The sequence below is a fragment of the Schistocerca cancellata genome, chromosome 11 (genome assembly GCF_023864275.1).
Source record: "Schistocerca cancellata isolate TAMUIC-IGC-003103 chromosome 11, iqSchCanc2.1, whole genome shotgun sequence".
NCBI classification, from domain to species: Eukaryota; Metazoa; Arthropoda; class Insecta; order Orthoptera; family Acrididae; genus Schistocerca; species Schistocerca cancellata.
In genome coordinates this window covers 60990317-61012226 of record NC_064636.1, presented here as the reverse complement: position 1 = coordinate 61012226, position 21910 = coordinate 60990317, and the positions used below count along the sequence as shown (strand labels likewise).

At 41.9% G+C, this 21910-nt stretch overlaps 1 protein-coding gene across 3 annotated transcripts in view; it reads left to right on the top strand.

Annotated features, from left to right (window-relative positions):
- LOC126108811 (peroxisomal carnitine O-octanoyltransferase) overlaps positions 1 to 21910 on the top strand; it is a 234135-nt gene that overhangs the window by 167714 nt on the left and 44511 nt on the right. For all 3 annotated transcript variants that reach the window (XM_049914177.1, XM_049914175.1, XM_049914176.1), the window contains exon 11: positions 18061 to 18233. In XM_049914177.1, the coding sequence (XP_049770134.1) occupies positions 18061 to 18233 (173 nt within the window). The remainder of the gene's footprint in view (positions 1 to 18060; positions 18234 to 21910) is intronic.

The window sequence follows — 21910 nt, the reverse complement described above, 5'->3', positions numbered from 1 at the left end:
TCCTTTACTACTTCAAGTGCCTCATTTCCTAATCTAAATTGCTCAGCATCACCCGACTTAATTCGACTACATTTCATTATCCTCGTTTTGCTTTTGTTGTTGTTCATCTTATATCCTCCTTTCAAGACACTGTCCATTCCGTTCAACTGCTCTTCCGAGTCCTTTGCTGTCTCTGTCAGAATTACAATGTCATCGGCGAACCTCAAAGTTTTTATTTCTTCTCCGTGGATTTTAATACCTACTCCGAATTTTTCTTTTGTTTCCTTTACTGCTTGCTCAATATACAGATTGAATAGCATCAGGGAGAGGCTACAACCCTGTGTCTCACTCCCTTCCCCACCACTGCTTCCCTTTCATGCCCCCTCGACTCTTATAACTGTCATCTGGTTTCTGTACAAATTGTAAATAGCCTTTCGCTCCCTCTATTTGACCCCTGCCACCTTCAGAATTTGGAAGAGAGTATTCCAGTCAACATTGTCAAAAGCTTTCTCTAAGTCTACAAATGCTAGAAATGTAGGTTTGCCTTTCCTTAATCTAGCTTCTAAGATAAGTCGTAGGGTCAGTATTGCCTCATGTGTTCCAATATTTCTACGGAATCCAAACTGATCAGGCATATGGAATTGAGAAATCAGATGGTCTGCCTCATATGCCATGATGTCCATATGGTTTTATAAATGTTAATCCACATTTCAGGTATATGGTTCTGTAATAATTGTAATGTATATAGTCAACTCATGTAAGCCCTGCCTCAAACCTGTTGTGTTATACGTTCTCAGATCTGATGATGGCACCTTCAGAGTGCCGAAACCAGTCATCTAGTAAACGATATTGAAGCGATTGTGGCTTTTCAATTATTTTCAAAACAGAGTGATCGCTCCACGACACCATGTGTTCACTGCAAAAAAATATGGCACTACGATAAACGATGCTGTCAATCCGCACCACAAAGTCACCTTTGCAGAATGCAATGAGACCACCTGATGTGCGTGCTGATTTTCCATTACTCTTTCCTGCGGTTCTGTGTATTGACTTGTCCTTGGAAGCGGAAATAGGCTTTGTCTGTCCGCACAGTGTTCCAGGGTTATTCATTGCACTCTTCTGTGTGAGCAGGTGAGTGTTTGTCTTGCTGGCAGACCAGTAGGAAGCAACTCCTGAACATGGGTGATTCTGTATGTGTAGGAGTGGAGGGTGTTTTGTAGGATTTTATGCACCGTGCTCACAGGCCTGTCCGATGTACAGGTTTGCACACCACCGCTCGAAGTCTTCTGCAGTGCTGTGGCCACATCCCTGGCAGACATCAGATCCAACTGCTTTCCTCCCTTTGATACAATTCACTTCAAAAGTATCTGTCTTTTTGAACTTTGTTATCCAGTCCCTTAGCAGATATGAGATCAGTGCTCTCTTTCGTGCCCTCCAGTGTCCGGAACTTCTAGAGGACCACTGGTGCACAGTCACCGTTCTCGTAAAAGAGCTTGACCACCAGTGCACCATCTTTCACAGAGACAGGTGTTTTGGGCAACTCGGATGCAAACTGAACAACAGCAGTGTGCTGTGCGTCTGTCAGTGTGCAGATCCTATGCTTACAGTGCCATCTACAACATTTTGAAAGTGAAACTTTTTTATTTGATTTGATTTTATTGAGGAAGCAAAAACAACATTTGTCAAGCCCGCTGCTGCCTGCACCGAAACAGAGTTTACTGTGTGATATTGTTCCCTGTGTGTCTGGTAAAGCCAACCAGTGCCCTTGAACACTGCAAGGAGGTCCTTACCAGTGATTAACTTCTCATGGTTGGGATTCACAGTCATATAATATTTCTTAAAAGACATCAAAGTTGCTGTATAAAATATTTATTGTTACTATTGCAATTTCGCCCTTATGGCCATTTCCAAGTAATACTGCAAAGTTACCTAAACAAAAAAAATACAAAAGTGAAGCGCAGGGTGTATATACATAATTAAGCAAACATTTCATTAAGAAAGTAACTCAATTATAAAAATTGGAGATAAATGTACATTACTTACATTCTGTCAAAATATAAAACTATCCGACAAGAGTACATGTCGTCAAAATGGAGCCTTTTGACTGTGAGAGTCCCACAAGTTCTGATGAGTACGACACTTATTACATCGTAAAATGTTGTTAAATATATACTGAACTGTCGATGTTACCATCGTTCTAATAATCTATCACACATACAAGTTCAGGTGCACTGACAATGTGTGGAGCTAAGTCAGTTGGCGTGAAAATACATTCACTAAAGATACTGCCTGTGCACGTAGCAAACATAGTGCACACCAAGGATCCAACTTATAAGCTTTATATCGTAAAAGTCTTTTCATCTGTTGACATCATACAGCTTACAAAATAGTGCTATGATTGTAACGGGCAGTAGGATAGGATGGGAATATTTATTTATAACATAATAGGGGATAATACATGTGTCATCTGTTAATAAGCTCTCACATTGACTCAAGTGCTCGTAAATGAGATGAAGACAGAGTCCTGATATATAATACTTTGTATGCGTATAAATTTTGCGAATATGAATGGCGTGAAACGCTCGCCAGCAATCCAATTCACTGTGAAGCACCACAAATTCTGACAAAACATCACAATGCCTCTGCATAAATACTTGATGCATCCTTCAACCAGGCTGTATTGTAGCAAACAGGACTAAGTAAATATGTTTACTATTCCACTGAAATTGTTTAAAATGTTTTTCGGTAGGTGTCTAAAATAACTGTACAATTCTATGAATTACTGTTGAAGTAGATTGATACAATAAATCACAAGCTTTGGGTACGCTGAAATGTCGAGACTACATTTCATTTATAAAATATACAAAAATAAAATACATTGGAGTATGCTTTTCTTCCCTCGTTATAGTCCATAAACTTTTCTTTACAGTAAAATACACCAGATTACTGATAAAATTGTTATTTATGATTTAAGACAAAACTGGTCAGATACATCACATAAAAACTTTACCAGTGTTTTACTAGACGCAATTTCTTGAGGTCTGGTTGATCCAAATATTCTGTGTTTTTTAATCTCCAGTGCCTCGCATTCGAAGATCAAATGTGATGCGGTTTCTTCCCCCACACCACACATCCTACATTTCGGGTCTTCTTCTCTTATATCCATTGTATATGTGTTTCTTGAAATTCCCATGGCCTGTCAATAGTCCATCCATGAGTTTCATTTCTCTCCTGTTCAAGCCCAGGATTGAGAGACTTCTCTTAGAACATGGCTTTGGCATCAATACCTTGCCATATTCCCTGAGTGACCAGGGACCCACAATAGATTTACCCTATTGTCTTCCCCTGGCTACACAAGGATTTTGTGGCATTCTGCCATGATCTTTGATCTTATTGCAGAGGCTGCCAGTACTTTTGAGGCTACTCGGCTGTCTGAATAAACGAAAATGCTGCGACCTCTGTAGCATCTCCGCAAATTCTCCTCCACGCACACGCTGGAACTTTAATTACAGGCACCCTGCAGTTTAGTAACTGAAGATGCTTCAAACAAGTTCTACTGGAATGTGTATCATGAAGCATAAATTGCATTTTAACAAAATGGTTCACAGGCGAATAACTGGATGCCAGTGCCCAGTGGGCGCATTATTTTGGCAAGTGGCCACATTGCCATCATCTGGTGCACCAAAGAGATAACTGGATAGGAGATGATGTGCCAGTTGCTATGCTATCAGTTAATCAGCACGGTGGCAATGTGGTCGCTTACTGAAATATTGTGTCCATTGACTGTGACATCTGGCTGTTCTCCCATGAACTATTTAGTCGTGAATTATGCAGGGAGAAGTTGAAGAATCGCATTTGGATTTACTAAGTTGCTCCTTGTTCTGGTGATGGAATAAGCCATATATGAGGTCTGTATAAAAAGTATCCGACCTTTGATTTTCCCGCACAAAATAGAGACGGTAGCACAGCATCACTGTTCACTGTAAAGGAAGAGACCTTTATGCACATGCGTGAATTTTGTCCCCACCTTCCAACATGTCAGTCGCTGCCTGTCGGTCATCGAGTGAGGTGCTACACAATGTGTTTGTCGGGTTACTGATTCCCTCGAGGTGACTGAATGTGTTGAGCAAAGATACTGCATCAAATTTTGTCAAAAGTTCAGTGATTTTCAAAGCAAAGCAATTTATAAGATTCAGCAGGTGTTTGGAGAAGATGAGAGTGGTTCAACCGATTCAGAAATGGACAAACATCATTGGAGGGTGACCAGAGTTCTGGCAGGCCCAAAACTGCTCAGAGTGCAGCTGTTGTTGAGAGGGTGCAAAATTTGGTGATGGCAGATCGTCGTTTGACCGTGTAGGACTTTTCCCAAAAAGTTGGAGTGAGTAAGGATTCTGCACATGCAATTTTGCGTGACGATTTGAACACACACCGAGTGCTTGCAAAATTCGTGCACAAGTTGTCGCCGGAACAAAAAGACCTCCATTTTGACATTGCACAGGAGCATCTGGACACCACAGACATTGATCCTGGGTTTCTGAACACCGTGATAGCTGGAGATGAGTCACGAGTGTATGGGTATGACCCAGAAACAAAAAGACAGTCATCACAATGGAAGCATCCTGAGTCTCTGAGGGTGAAGAAAGCGCAGCAGGTGCGAAGCAAAATCAAGGTGATGCTGACTGTCTTCTTTGATGTCTGTGGAACTGTGCATCACGAATATCCACCAGAAGGACAAACAGTGACAAAGGAGTACTATCAAAATATACTCCGTGACGCAGTTCGGCGCAAAAGACCATACGTGTGGACGGTGAAAAACTGGCAACTGCACATGACAATGCCCCCGCACATTCATCCCACTTGATCCAAAATTTCTCAGCCAAACATGGAACTACAGCCATTCGCCAATCTCCCCACTCTCCAGACATGGTTTATTGCGACTTCTCGTCGTTTCCAAAATTGAAGACGCCACTGAAAGGATCCCATTTTGAGAGTAGAGAGGAGATAATGTGGAACACAATGACAGAGCTGAACACCATTCCAAAAGAAGAGTTCTGGAGGTGTTTCCGGCAGTGGAAGGATCGGTGGGCTAAGTGTGAGCAAGCACAAGGGGCCTACTTTGAAGGGGATTAGGGTCCCAACCCCATCAGTTATTCGAAATATTTTTTCTGGCCAAAGGTTGGATACTTTTTAGACAGGCCTCGTATAATGCCATTACATTGAAACTGAATTTTTGATTGGCTGATGGGTGTAAACCATATGCGTGCAACTTGTGGAATGAACATTAGTTTTCCTTATTTTAACACCTTCAGAAAATATTTTGTGATTAAAATAATGAAGTCTTGTGCAGCATCCGTTTGCACTGAAAAATAATGGAAAGGCGTAATATTTTCTTCCGTGCTTGAGGTTGTTTTAAAATCTACAAAAATTTTGCAGACACATTTCTTGAGACAAATCATAGGATCATAGTCTTGAACACATTTTATTTTGTATGAACAGATAAATGGTTATGACTTGACAGAATCATCAGATCTGTAAGAGGAAAATAAAAAAAATTAAGATATTTCAGAGTTTGTGAGACATGCACGTAACTTACAAATGACTTTTTTTTAATTCTCACCGTTTACTAAACGTCACTAGACCTTTTCCTTCATCCCTCTTCCTTCCCCTTCAACCCCACTGTCAGGAGAAGGAACCATTGACTCAAAGAGCTTGCACATTTGATTAATTTTTTATGTTTTCCCTTCTGCCACTTCTGGATCAGTCGATTCTTTATCTACCCAATGTATCTATTAAAATAAATATATCTTAACGAAATAGGTAGTTAAAGCGTGTAGTCCACATCAAAACATACTGAAAATCACCAATTATGTAACTCAGCTTGCTGCAAAAGGAATGTGCTCAGATAGGTGAGTGCAGTAAAGTGCCCAGATATGGGACATGGGAGACTTGCCAGACCCAGAACAAAACTGCACGGCTGATTAATTACGAGGGCCGGTTTGCCTACCAGCCTGTGTGTGATTTTTACATTGTTTCAATGCCCAACTACGTAAGTACTGGGCTGATATCCACATTCCACCTCAGATACATGCAATGCAAACATTTAAAAAATATTCTCACACTCGAACATGAGATAACTGTACCTGCAGGTTGATGGGACGCACACATTTCGTACCAGGGGAAGTGGTGCTGTCAGAAAGGACATCCAGGTACCACTACCACCAGCAATGTCAAATCTGAATTAACATGTCGATCCTGTAGATGGGCGGTGGTCGGCTCACAGGCCGCCCCTGACACGAGTGCCGGAGTGCTTGGCCTTGCTTTGCGTTTTCCCCCACCTCCACAACCTGCCGTTTGAGCACGAGGAGGGGGAAGAGGGCGAAATGGTGAATGCGCCACATTTAAATGGCACTGCAGTCGCACTGCCCATGACTCAGTTTTATAAAACAAGTTTTCAGTATTAATTAATTATTTTGGTGTGCTGAAGACATAATGTAATTTTTATGTGGTAATAATTGTCAACATATGCACATCACCCTCGAGCTGCCACATAATCGTGACTTGCTCAGTTTTGTAGTAAAAAAAAGGTTTTCACACAAATGTGGCAATCAAAATATTGTAGCACTTTTGCAACGCCATTATTAAGACCTGGAAAGTCTACCTGAGAAAAGTAATTTTGATATCCTGGACAGTTTCAACATAAAATGATTTGTAAAAAAATGTTTGTAATTAAAACTCAAAGTAATTTGCAGGTTAATCAGTTACATCTGCACGTGCACAGGTGCACTTACAACTGAAATGACCAACTGTCTCATAAAGAGCGTATTTGAAATGAAACTCAAGTTTTCTTTGAACTGTTCAGCAACTATGTCTTCTGAGACGGCACGGGTGAGTGGGGAAGGGGCTGTGTGTGTGTGTGTGTGTGTGTGTGGGGGGGGGGGGGGGTCCAGTAATACAATCCAAGCAATACTTTTAGTCCAATTGTCAAGTATAACTTCTACTCATACTATTTCGCAGGAACTATCCACTAAAGTTTCACTACAAGGTAAACTACTTCTGGCAGCAATAAATACTCCACCACCAACTGTATTTAGTCTATCCTTTCTGAACACTGTTAGGTCAATTAAAAAAAATTCAGCTGAACTTTCCGGGTTTAGCCAGCTTTCCATACCTATAACTATTTGAACTTCAGTGCTTTCTATTAGGGCTTCGAGCTCTGGTTCTTTCCCAGAACAGCTACGACAATTTACAACTACAGTAGCTGTTGTTGCTACAACTATGTTACTGTGTTTTACCTGCTGCCTTTCTGACAGATTCCCTTTCTGTGGTTTCCTGAGACCCTCTAACCTATAAAAAAAAAAATAATAATAAAAAGAAGGCACCAGTTCCTTCTGCACAGCCCTCGCTATCCGTGTTGCTGCTTCCTGTGTGCAGTGGACTCCTGATCTCTTGTGAGGCCACAATAAATTCTTGAAACCTCACAATTTCTTTAGTGACAGTGACCTTACGGAACAGGACTGTCTGTGTCAGAATGTGTCCCCTTTATACTGCAATTTTCTTCTTAAGTGTGTATCCTTGAAGTCAGAATGTGAAGTCGGCACTCCATTCCAGATGATCTAATTTCTGTTCCTGCTTCCGTTTTTCCTTCATAAATTCAACAGTAGTGAGATTGAAATAAAAAAAATCATTCCATGCATGCCCCTCGACTTAACCGACTCACTTTGCAGTAATGTACGAAGTCTCCAAACTCTTTGTCCATTTCCGTGAAAAACTGTTGCAACTGAAAGTGGAATAACAGTTGCGACTCCAGATATTTTACTATTCGTACCACCAATTTCTTCTAGTGCTCTGTGCCTTCAAATTCACCTCGAAGTGCTTGTTGATGTACAGAATAATCAGTCCTATCTGTCAAGCATTGTAAGTTTTTCCTCTTTCATTGTCACCTAAAAGTTTAAATTCTTTCTGCACGGTACTGTAATGTCGTTTTGTAGCAAATAAGCAGTACCTGTTACTTATGTGAAGTGAGAATTCTCACCCCTCTTCTTCTGTTATTCTCAGTCTTTTTTCAAGGATTGTCACGATAAATCACTAGACTTCCTCCTTTTGCGCAAACAGCCACCGGACCTGTGAATGTCCTTACACCACGAACAAATAGCAAACAGTAAATGACCCCGGCACCAAGGTTCTGCTGAACTCGAGGAGTTGTGCTGACCGAAAAATGCTACACCGTAATGCTAAATGAAGCGTCGCGCTGTTCCGCGTGCTTCTGAGAAGGCCAAGCAAAACCAAGTGACGGGCCAGGCCTCAACCAAGCCAGCCTGCGGCCCTCACACGCAGCACACGTGAAGTTTGACATGCCGTGGCCGGCCTGTTGTAGAGACTGTGGGTGAGGCTAAGAAGAATGATCTGCACTCTGCATGAGCACTCTTCCGTTTTCATCTGCTCGGTTCAACATCCACCAGAAGAAGTCCAATTATGATGGTGTGCCGAAAAGTACCCCTCAAAATTTTTTATCCTGTTCCCATTATCAGTTGAGCTATTACATACCGTGCATATTATTCGGTTAACTTTCCCACTTTGCTGACACAGGGTGCAATCCTCTGCTGCTCGAGGGCTTCAAATTGTAATGTGTAATGTGGCAGTGTGTAATGAATATACAAACATCAAAAAAAGTTTTACATCACCTCCCTTTCAAGAGTTCCAGAACCTGTACAGAAAATCGGAATAGAGATCAACATAAACATGATTTCCACCCTTTTTATTGCTCACGAAAACTGCACATTGCATGATGTACCACCACACAGCGAGACCTTCAAAGGTGTTGGTCCAGACTGCTGTATACACCGGTACCTCTAATACCCAGTAGCACATCCTCTTTCATTGATGCATGCCTGTACTCGTCGTGGCATACTATCCACAAGCTCATCAAGGCACTGTTGGTCCAGATTGTCCCACTCCTCAACCGCAATTTGGCGTAGATCGTTCAGAATGGTTGGTGGGTCACGTCGTCCATAAACAGCCATTTTCAATCTATCCCAGTCATTGTGGCAGGCTTTGAGGAAAAATACACAGCACTCCTGGGATTCGTGATTGTGTTCTTGGTGCAGTAAGGCACTGGTTTAAAGTTTGTACTCAAACAAGAGGTGGACATTTGGAAATCTTTTGTAAAAGCAATTACCTTGGAGAAAAAAAAAAGTTTCTAGTGAATATCACTGTTGTGAAGGCCATGTCTTGCACATTACCAGACACATGCGATCATGGACTTGTTATATTATTTACATATGGGGAACACATACCTGAAATGATAGCCTCTATTTTTCAAATTGTGGTGTATTGTAGCAAGTCTAATTCATGAGGAGGTCAAGCAGATACAACAATAACACACACACACACAAAATTGTTAATAATATATTAAAACTTGAGCATGGGAAATACTTAACTTTGGAAACAATTGGGCAGCCTGAGTGAGGCATGTCATCGACAGTTCCTTTCTCTCTGTATCTCCTCCATGTCTGAACAGCATTGCTTTGGTTCACTCATAGATGCCTGAACACTTTCCTTGTTGAGAGCCCTTCCTGGCACAAAGTAACAGTGCGCGGACATTATCGAACGACAGTATTGATGGTCTAGGCATGGTTGAAGTAAAGACGAAATGAGCTGTGTACCTCCTTCCTGGTGGGATGACTGGAACTGATCGGCTGTCAGACCCTCTGTCCAATAGGCGCTGCTCATGCATGGTAGTTTACATCTTTGGGCAGGTTTAGTGACATCTCTGAACAGGCAAAGGGACTGTGTCTGTGATACAATATCCACAGTCAGTATCTATCTTCAGGAGTTCTGGGAACCGGGGTGATGCAAAAGTTTTTTTGATGTGCGTGCTGTACTTGAGTTTCAGATTCGAACAGCTTGATCATGCACGGAACGCCATCTCCTCCACTGTGACAATGCCAGACCACACACGAGTTCTGTGACATCTGCTACAATCTGACGCCTTGGGTTCACAGTCGACGATTGTCCTCGGCACGGTCATGACTCAGACCCGTCTCATTTTCATCTGTTTCCAAAACATAAAGAACACCTTCGAGAACCTCACTTTGAAACTGGTGAAGTGGTGCAAGCAGAGGTGAGGCTGTGATTCCATCAACAAAGTGAAACATTCTACTGTGGCACTATCCATTTGAATCCACTCTGTGAGTTCAGCTTCAGATACGTTTTTCAAAGAATTGTTGTTGCCTATACTTCTTAGTACATCCAAAACTTCAGACACTGATTCAGGATGTTTTTCATCCTCAAAAGTCTGTGGTGTTGAATAAAATGTAGTATTTGCAGTTGGCTTAAATTTTGTCCAGGTCTGTTGTAAAGCAGCTTTTTGTGCTTGAGCTCAAGACAATGCAATAGCATAGACAGAATCTTGTACATAAATCTTTTTTTTTTTTTTAAGTCAGTTACATCACATCGGCATTTAACAGGCTATGAAAAAAGAGCTCTGGATTACCTCTTTATCCATTGGTTAAATCAGTAAGTAACATTTTGTGGGAGAAGGGTACCAAATATCTTTTCAGAAACTAACTCAACTAGTGGCAGATCTGCTTTACAGTCGTCCAAAGGAAAGATGGTTTCCCGTCATCTGGTAGATGAAAATCTTTGAGGCTTTCTTTGACTTAAGGCACAAAATGATAAAAGAATCAGATTTTGAAAAGAGTGGTGCTCATCCATGCGCTTTTTTTATACATAAAAAAAGAAACCTTGAGCCACCTTTCCACCTCCCCCACCTGTAGTAGATGTTGGTAACCACTGCCACAGTAGGCCTGTTTCATTGGAATTGTAAATCTGGATCAGCTCATACAATATTATCTGCATTTATTTCTTGAAACTTGTGTTTGAATTTTTCTGCTGAGTCTCAGTGTGATGGTGTTTCTCCTGTTCATCAAGTATTTGAATTCCATGGCAGAACTTAAAGTTTCTGAGCTAACCATTAAAATAACTGCTTTCGCTTTCTGCAACACCTAAATCTTGTCTAAATTTCTTTGTCTTTTCAGTACCTATTGGCCCTGTTACCAGCTTTCCTTTGGAGCATACTGCTCTGAATCATTTGTACTATTTGCTATCTGATTGTTTAAGTTTTTTAAATGTTTGTTCGAAGGCAATGTTTCAGTTGCTACTGATTCAGAAGCAAATTTCATTACTTCATCTTTCTGTGTTTTTTATGTCATAACTGGTTGAGGAACCAATATTAAATTCAATCATCAAAATATTTCTAATATCACCTCTCTCCATGTGCTTGATGATTTCCAGTTTCGAGTTGATGGTCAGAGTTACATGCCTACTTTTCTCTCCTAGTTCAGAACTTGAAGGTTTTTGTTTTGAAGACATAGTCACTTCTTAAATGTCAGTGAAACTTCCACAGGTCACTTTCACATTTATGTTCCCTACTGTAATACGCTATTTACAATTTGTACAGAAACCAGATGGCAGTTCCAAGAGTCAGGGGCAGAAAAGGGAAGCAGGTTGAGAAGGGAGTGAGATAGGGTTGTAACCTATCTCCAATGTTATTCAATCTGTATATTGAGCAAGCAGTGAAGGAAACAAAAGAAAAGTTCGGAGTAGATATTAAAATCCACGGAGAAGAAATAAAAACTTTGAGGTTCGCCGATGACATTGTAATTCTGTCAGAGACAGCAAAGGACTTGGAAAAGCAGTTGAACGCAATGGACAGTGTCTTGAAAGGAGGATATGAGATGAACATCAACAGAAGCAAAACGAGGATAATGGAGTGTAGTCGAATTAAGTTGGGTGATGCTGAGGGAATTAGATTAGGAAATGAGACACTTAAAGTAGTAAAGGAGTTTTGCTATTTGGGGAGCAAAATAACTGACGATGGTCGAAGTAGAGAGGATATAAAATGTAGACTGGCAATGGCAAGGAAAGCGTTTCTGAAGAAGAGGAATTTGTTAACATCGAGTAAGATTTAAGTGTCAGGAAGTCGTTTCTGAAAGTATAATAGAAACTTTCGAAATGTGGTGCTACAGAAGAATGCTGAAGATTAGATTGGTAGATCACATAGCTAATGAGGAGATACTGAATAGAAACTGAATAGAATTGGGGAAAAGAGAAATTTTGGGGCACAACTTGACTAGATGAAGGTATCGATTCTGAGGCATCAAGGGATCATCAATTTAGTATTGGAGGGCAGTGTGGAGGGTAAAAATCGTGGAGGGAGACCAAGAGATGAATACACTAAGCAGATTCAGAAGGATGTAGGTTGCAGTAGATACTGGGAGATGAAGAAGCTTGCACAGGATAGAGTAGCATGGAGAACTGCATCAAACCAGTCTCTGGACTGAAAACCACAACAACAACAATAACAACTGCTACTACTACTATTACTACTACTAGAATACAAATCCTGGTTTACAAGGAAAGTGTGTTGAAAACCTATTGCAATCAAAACAGTGAACTGAACTTGTGTGTGATCTGTGAGATCAACTGAGTAAGGTCAGAATGTTTCCAATTGATTCCAAATACTGCCGATTGCATCTAAGAGTGGCAGACCTGTAGTGGACACTTCCGAGTTGAACGTGGATGGTACCGGGCCATTGCGTGTTCTTGACCGTTGGAAGCCGAACTAATGGAAGTCTACTGCATGTAGACTGAAAATTTATACTCTTAGTAAAGTTCGTTTTATTTTTAAAGAACTTGAAGAGTTTTCACACACACAAAAAAAGTGGTGGCACTCTTTTTCAACACACCCTCATACAATAGCATCTCCTACTTTCCATTTTTATTTTAAGACAACATAACATGGGACAGCAACCAAGATAAAATTACTGAAGTCAGTGCCTGGACATTAGTAATGGATATCTGACAAGAAAAATAAACATGAAAAGGTGACATAATGCTATGACAGTTAACAGAAGTAGATATGTCACACCTATGGTGGCTGAAATATATTACAGTGATCAGACGACAGACTGTTCTTAGATACAAAAGCAGCAGGAATTACCGGATTTGTGTCAGACAGTGACAAGATGTATCAGCATCATTGCTAAAAACCAACTGCACCAAAGCTGTAGGGAGCAAGAAAGCATCAGACTCGCACATAAGATAATAAGCCAGTGGGTCAAAGTTTGTGGCCAGCTTGTAACTGGCGTCATTTTATACCTGAGAATTTTCTGTTGTCTGCCAGTAATGGGTTGTTTGTAATAAAGTAATGTACACCTATTGAGTGAGTAACGATTTTCTTCAGAGATTGCTTTTTATAGGCAACTTCTACAGAGTCACACAACTTTGGAGGCAATATACATTAGTGACAGAATTCCTGTTCTGTACATTTGAATACTCTCTGTATTTATTGAGTGTTTCAAAAATGAATGACATAATTTCATTTTTAGTCTTGCAGGTAGTTAGTGTGAAAGAAGGTATTAACACAGCAGCTAATTCCGAGGTGAAGGGTAAACCGAGTGTCGTGTTATGTGTTCGATATGTACTCAGATCTGGAGTAGGAAGAAGTGGTCTACACATACAATAAGGCACGTGGCAGTGATGCGCTCGGTCTTCCACATTGGAAGCATTTGAAGCCACCATTGCCATCTGTTTGCTCATGGAAACTTTACATTTCATCAATTGAAGAGGGAGTGACAGAGATGTAAAGCTTCTGATGTGATTCTGGAATATGTGCACACAACTACTTGCCCCAGTACATGGAGGTTAGAGTTGCAAGTGAATGTTCCTCGTGCTACTGTGTGGAGACTGCTTTGAGAGCCACAGAGGTATGCTGTCATTTGGGACTTGTAGAGGTTCTGGGACCAGCAGGCTACCTTGCACAAGCCGTGTTCTGTCAGTGGTTCTTGCAGCAGTATGCTACAAATCCCAACTTTCCTACCTCAGCTCAAACATAACAAGGTATCTTGTATCCTCAATCCCAACTAGCAGTGCATGACATACTGTAGTATGTGGGAGAGTGTTTTGGAGATAATGGAGAAACTGAGAGCTTTGGATCAAGGCAACCAGGTAGAGGCAATGTTTCTTGATCCCTGGAAAACATTTGACTCAGTACTGCACCTATGCTTATTGCCAAAAGTATGATCGTATGGGGCATCAAGTGAAATTTGTGACTGCATTGAAGACTCTGTGATAGAAACGTCACAGCATGTTATCTCAGGTGGAGAGTCGTCATCAGATGTAGAAGTAACTTCAGGTGTGGCCCAGGGAAGTGTGCTGGGACCCTTGCTGTTCGTGTTGTATATTTATGACCTTGCAGAGAATGTCAATAGTAACCCCAGGCTTTTTGCAAATAATGCAGTTATCTATAACAAAGTACTGTCTGAAGCTGCATTATTATCTTTTTTAAGATTTCAAAGTAGTACACAGATTGGCAACTTGCTCTGTATTTTCAGAAATATGAAATTTTGCCCTTCACAAAATGGAAAACATAGTATCCTATCAATATAATGTCAGTGAGGCACTGTTGGGATCAGCTAACTCATACAAATACCTGGGTGTAACACTTTGTAGGGATATGAAATGGAATGATGACGCAGTTTCAATCATGGGTAAACCCGTTGGTAGACTTAGGTTCATTGGTAAAATGCTGGGAAGTGCAATCAGTCTACAAAAGAGATCGCTTACAAATCACTTCTGCGACTGGTTCTGGAGTATTGTTCAAGTGTGGGGACCCCGTACCAAATAGGACTGACAGAGGATATGGCACCACAAATAATCACAGGTTTGTGTACTCTGTGGGAGAGTGTTTTGGGGATACTGGAGAAACTGAACTAGAAAACTGATGAAGGCAGACATAAACTAGCCTGAGAAAGTCTACTAACAAAGTTTCAAGAAATTGCTTTAAATGATTACTCCAGGGTACAACCCCCTACATATCCCTCACATAGGGATAAGGAGGATAAGGTTAGAATAATTGCTGCACACATTGAGGTACTCATCTATCATTCTTCCCACACTCCATACTTAAATGGGACAGCAAGAAACCTTAATAACTGGTATGGTGGGACGTATCCTCTGCCATGCACCTCACGGTGATTTGCAGAGTGTAAATGTAGATGTAGATGTAGACGTAGACGTAGATGGGCACATGGAGACCCCTCATGTAGTTGTTGCATCTCATCACCAACTGCAGTTCTCACTCAGCACGTGGACCAGTATCATTGAGGATCGGTTAGCTGGATACCGTGTACTTGTAAACAGGATTACGGTGCAGTCATACACAAACTTCCTGGAAAACACCACACCTCATCTTTCTGGAGACACTCCAGCGATCATTCGTCAACGAGCCTACTTATTGCACAGCGGTGCTCCTGCTCACATCGACCGTACGGGTCACCGGTACTCGCATCAAATATTTCCCGATTGACGGAAACAGCAGAGGTGGCTCCAATTGCTTGACCTCCACATTCACCTGATTTGAACCCTATCGATTTCCACTCGTGGGTCTGTTTAAAATCATCACTGGATTTGTCTCCAGAGCCTGACACAGAAACCTTTCAGAATTGCATTGTGGCAGGCTTTGAGGAAAAATACACAGCACTCCTGGGATTCGTGATTGTGTTCTTGGTGCAGTAAGGCACTGGTTTAAAGTTTGTACTCAAACAAGAGGTGGACATTTGGAAATCTTTTGTAAAAGCAATTACCTTTGAGAAAAAAAAAGTTTCTAGTGAATATCACTGTTGGGAAGGCCATGTCTTGGACATTACCAGACACATGTGATCATGGACTTTTTATATTATTTACATATGGGGAACACATACCTGAAATGATAGCCTCTATTTTTCAAATCGTGGTGTATTGTAGCAAGTCTATTTCAGGAGGAGGTCAAGCAGATACAACAATAACACACACACACACACAAAATTGTTAATAATATATTAAAACTTGAGCATGGGAAATACTTAACTTTGGAAACAATTAGTGATAAATCTACAGAGCAAGATCCATTTCGCCAACTTTTTTTTTTTTAATTAAGGAAACTACAATAAACCAACAGTAACACTCTCTTTAAAACAAAAAAAAAAAAAAAAAACAATAAGCATCTCTTCTGTGGATCAAGAAAATAACAGATAATTCCTATGATCAGTGCTCCCTTTGACTCTATACCCGAACAACTGTTCCATGTCAAAGTCAGCTGTTAGCAGCTGGTAGATCGCCTAACACGACAGAAGCGACGTATCTTAATTGTTGCGGGAGGGTGGACGGTGGAGGTGGCACACCGCTGGACGGACCAATCTTCTTCGCTCTCAGCGAGTTGAGAACTGCCCGCCGAATGGCTGGGTGATGGCTTATCTAGCCCCAGGCAGAATGGTATTTCCGGGACTATTCGCACACGTGTGATCGCCAGGAAATAGTTCGTCGATCGTCCCACCTGTTTCCTGCGCTGTCGGTCGGTGCCCTCTGATGGACGTTGGCTGCAGGAACATGTTTGTTATCAACCGTACACTCACTTCTAAACACTCTTACATCGGCCAGACTTCGCAGCAGAGTTGGCGACCCGCATTGCTGGTCTGTCTGCAGTGTTGCCACTGCAGTAGGCTTCTGCAGTGACTGCAGCAATTAGTGTCCCCGCAGCCAACGTGGATGTGGTGCTTTAGCACTTCGTTCATTACAGAAGGATAGTTTCACACCAGAGTACAGCAAAACAACACTGTGTTTGGACATGTGTAACTTTCTCGTTGCAGCGGTGTAAGGAGACACTTTGGGGGTGTGTGTATTCCGACATTTCCAATTTGATACTGCATTTAATAACGACTGTCTTTACTTGTTGTGCGGTATTAACTTTTTCACAACATTTCATTCTGCACATGGCATCACAGAAACCTTTTATATTAAAATGATTAATTGAAAATCTCATATAAAGATGTGAAACAAATACTAACAAAGTGATAGAGGGGCTGGCCAGTACTTAGCTCAGCTCAGTACAGCCCATAGATACACAAAACAGAACAGAAAATTTACGTTCCTTCCTTTCGGAACTTTGTTTCTTCGTCAGGGATGAAAGAGGGGGAAAAAGGGAAGAAGGGAAAGTGGATTCAGTTACTCACAACCCAGGTTATGAAGCAAGAGGGAAAGGTAAACAGGGAGGGTAGCAAGGATGGAGGCATGGTTGTCAGAGGGAAGCCAAAGATATTCTACTGTAAGTGCTGTGCCAGCTTCAAACCAAAGAGGATGCATACAGAAGTAAAGAGATATAGAGTATAAAGATAAACGCAACTATATAGGATCAAAAGATATGTGAGTGGCTAAAGAGGAAAGGGAAAAAGGAGAAGACTGAAGAGTAAATAGGAGTGAGGTTGGTTAAAGTAGGTTCAGTCCAGGGGGATGGTGGGATGAAAGGATGAGTCGGAATGCAAGTTCCCATCTCCGCAGTTCAGAGGGACTTATGTCAGGTGGGAGAAGCCAAATGGCACGTACAATGTAGCAGGTTCCTAGGTCCCTGGAATTATGCTGGAGGGCATGCTCCGCTACTGGGTATCCGACATCTCCTAGGCAGACAGTTCGTCTGTGCCCGTTCATGTGCTCAGCCAGTTTAGTTGTCGTCATACCGATGTAAAAGGCTGTACAGTGCATGCATGTTAGCTGATAAATGACACGTGTTGTTTCACATGTGGCCCTGCCTCGAATTGCGTGTGTTTTACCAGTAGTGGGGCTGGAGTAGGTGGTTGTGGGGCAATGCGTGGGGCAGGTTTTGCAGCTGGGTCGGTTACAGGGGTAGGAACCGCTGGGTAGAGAAGGTGGTCTGGGAGACATTCTATTGAGACACAGTGGTGGCTGAAGGAGACAGAAATGAGTTTGTGAGTAAATAAGCAATGTTTATGGAAGGAGTTTTCCCTGTCTTGTTGTTATTGTAATGTTATGCCAAGCAGCAACAGATAGTTCCCTAGATTTCAATATAAAATGACAGTATTTTGTTTGACTTCCTCATTATGTTATTAAAAATCACCATTTTCACATAATTTGCTCAGTTGTTATCAAAACAGAAATTTTCTGGTCTGCGACATTTAGCCATATGGCAAACCCGGCAGCAGCCTCTGTTCCAGTTATAATTGTTTTTTCTCTTCCTGTTATCCTCTCCAGAATGCAGAGCGCGAGCACCTGCTGAGGAAAGCGGTGGCGAGGCACGACCGGCTGATGGCGGAGGCGCGCGACAATGCGGGCTGCGACCGACACCTGTTCGGGTTGTACTGCGTGGCTGCAGAGTCCGGTCGGCCAGTGCCCGCGCTCTACTCCCACCCCGCGTACTCGCGCAGGTGAGTGTGCCCGCACGCGCATAAAATACAGCCTGTCACAGACATGTACACCTGATTGTAGGATGGCAATAAATAAACAAAAGTAAATATCATGGTATATTTTCAAAGGGTACAGAGCATGAATATACGAGGACAGTTCAATAAGTAATGCAACACATTTTTTTTCTCGGCCAATTTTGGTTGAAAAAACCGGAAATTTCTTGTGGAATATTTTCAAACATTCCCGCTTCGTCTCGTATAGTTTCATTGACTTCTGACAGGTGGCAGCGCTGTACGGAGCTGTTAAAATGGCGTCTGTAACGGATGTGTGTGCAAACAACGGGCAGTGATCGAGTTTCTTTTGGCGGAAAACCAGGGCATCTCAGATATTCATAGCGCTTGCAGAATGTCTACGGTGATCTGGCAGTGGACAAAAGCACGGTGAGTTGTCGGGCAAAGCGTGTGTCATCATCGCCGCAAGGTCAAGCAAGACTGTCTGATCTCCAGCGTGCGGGCCGGCCGTGCACAGCTGTGACTCCTGCAATGGCGGAGCGTGCGAACACACTCGTTCGAGATGATCGACGGATCACCATCAAACAACTCAGTGCTAAACTTGACATCTTTGTTGGTAGTGCTGTCACAGTTGTTCACCAGTTGGGATATTCAAAGGTTTGTTCCCGCTGGGTCCCTCGTTGTCTAACCGAACACCATAAAGAGCAAAGGAGAACCATCTGTGCGGAATTGCTTGCTCGTCATGTGGCTGAGGGTGACAATTTCTTGTCAAAGATTGTTACAGGCGATGAAACATGGGTTCATCACTTCGAACCTGAAACAAAACGGCAATCAATGGAGTGGCGCCACACCCACTCCCCTACCAAGAAAAAGTTTAAAGCCATACCCTCAGCCGGTAAAGTCACGGTTACAGTCTTCTGGGACGCTGAAGGAGTTATTCTGTTCGATGTCCTTCCCCATGGTCAAACGATCAACTCTGAAGTGTATTGTGCTACTCTTCAGAAATTGAAGAAACGACTTCAGCGTGTTCGTAGGCACAAAAATCTGAACGAACTTCTCCTTCTTCGTGACAACGCAAGACCTCACACAAGTCTTCGCACCCGAGAGGAGCTCACAAAACTTCAGTGGACTGTTCTTCCTCATGCACCCTACAGCCCCGATCTCGCACCGTCGGATTTCCATATGTTTGGCCCAATGAAGGACGCAATCCGTGGGAGGCACTACGCGGATGGTGAAGAAGTTATTGATGCAGTACGACGTTGGCTCCGACATCGACCAGTGGAAGGGTCCGTGCAGGCATACAGGCCCTCATTTCAAGGTGGCGTAAAGCCGTAGCATTGAATGGAGATTACGTTGAAAAATAGTGTTGTGTAGCTAAAAGATTGGGGAATAACCTGGTGTATTTCAATGCTGAATAAAACAACCCCTGTTTCAGAAAAAAATGTGTTGCATTACTTATTGAACTGCCCTCGTATACAGCCACACTATTCTCTTGTTAAGAAGAATCAGTGTGCCACATAGGGACACAATTCCCCAAGAATTTCTGCAGTCGAAGTGCAAGAATTTGTGAAAAAAATTTTCTATGGACCCTCAAACAATATTAATATTTGGGCCAATGCTGCAGTTAATAATAGTAACATCAATTAAGCATGTTCTGTTTGTGAATTAGGGAAGAAATTTTGTATTTTTGCGTGTACTGAATACTACCTTAACTAACCTAGACAAGTTTGTGGGAGGTTATTGATGACGAGCATTGTGTACAAGTGTTTTATATGAAGGTAAGAATTATTTGTGTCTCACATCTGCCGCCTCCATATCAGTTTGTCAGGGTCGAGCATGAATAACAAATGACTAAATGCACACGAATTACTCACCGCAACAAAGGACTCCCTGGAGAGGGTGAAGAACCCGCAGGTGGCGATGCACAGTGGCCTCTGCGCGCGGTGCGTGAGCAACAGCAGCGACCGTTTGATGGAGAGGGGGCGTCCCTGCAGCGAAGTCACCACACCGTACGCCGCTAGGGCCAGGTTCTCGCTCTCATAGCTATAGCACACTGACCACCATAATTGCATTTAGAACAGTTTAAAACATGTAATTGGATATATGTTGACAGATGCTTATTTGTTGAAAAACTTTGGAAAATATGATAAGCAAGTGTGAGACAATGCAATATTTGTTTAATAATCCAAAATACATCGGAAATTTTATCTTTAGTATTTTGTGATAAAATGATCCGTGTAAGCCTAATGGACTGACTAACACTATTATCCGATTGGTGTTATCCAACAGAAAATTGTTTTAAAGGTCTGCTATTTTCTGTTCCTCCATTTTAGGGAAGTCTACCTTACACACATTAATCAGGCACAAAATTTCTTAGTGTCTCATTCAGTATGTCATTGTTCCAGTATTCCAGTTGGTGGGTGTGTTGTAGATGAATGATGGGCATAAATAAAGGCTATCCCATAAAGAAAGCAACTTTTGAAATGCTCACTATTTCTGTCCTAGTAAGTTGGGAGTGCTGGACATTGCACAGTTTTCACCTGTTTTCTTTGCCATCAGCAATGGAGTGTTTCACAATGGAATGGCATGTTGTCGGAGCGAAATCTTAACTACAAATGTCTCGAATGTTGTGGGGAGACTGTTTGTAAACTCTGCGGAATATTTGGTTAACATAATGCACCGAATTAGTTGAATATGGTTGATAACATTGAGAACACCAGTTCGGTTTTGGAAATTAAAGTCACCAGGGCATCCCCGTATTACTCCTGTGGAAAATGTCACCATTGCGAATAATGGTGTTGATGTAAGTGAGGCAAAATCTATTCGCTGATGTTCACAACAATTGGATATTCCCAGAACCAGTGTGCAACATATTCTGGAAGATGACCTGCAGCTTTGGGAGTATAAAATCCCGCTGACATGGTTGTTGTGGTCTTCAGTCCTGAGACTGGTTTGATGCAGCTCTCCATGCTACCCTATCCTGTGCAAGCTTCTTCATCTCCCAGTACCTACCGCAACCTACACCCTTCTGAATCTGCTTAGTGTATTCATCTCGTGGTCTCCCTCTACGATTTTTACCCTCCATGCTGCCCTCCAATACTAAATTGGTAATCCCTTGATGCCTCAGAACATGTCCTACCAACCGATCCCTTCTTCTATTCAAGTTGTGGCACAAACTCGTCTTTTCCCCAATTCTATTCAATACCTCCTCATTAGTTACATGATCTACCCACCTAATCTTCAGCATTCTTATGTAGCACCACATTTCGCAAGCTTCTATTCTCTTCTTGTCTAAACTATTTATCGTCCATGTTTCACTTCCATACATGGCTACACTCCATACAAATACTTTCAGAAATGACTTCCTGATACTTAAATCTATACTCGATGTTAACAAATTTCTCTTCTTCAGAAACGCTTTCCTTGCCATTGCCAGTCTACATTTTATACCCTCTCTACTTCAACCATCATCAGTTATTTTGCTCCCCAAATAGCAAAACTCATTTACTACTTTAAGTGTCTCATTTCCTAATCTAATTCCCTCAACATCACCCGAGTTAACTCGACTACATTCCATTGTCCTCGTTTTGCTTTTGTTGATGTTCATCTTATACCCTCCTTTCAAGACACTGTCCATTCCATTCAACTGCTCTTCCAAGTCCTTTGCTGTCTCTGACAGAACTACA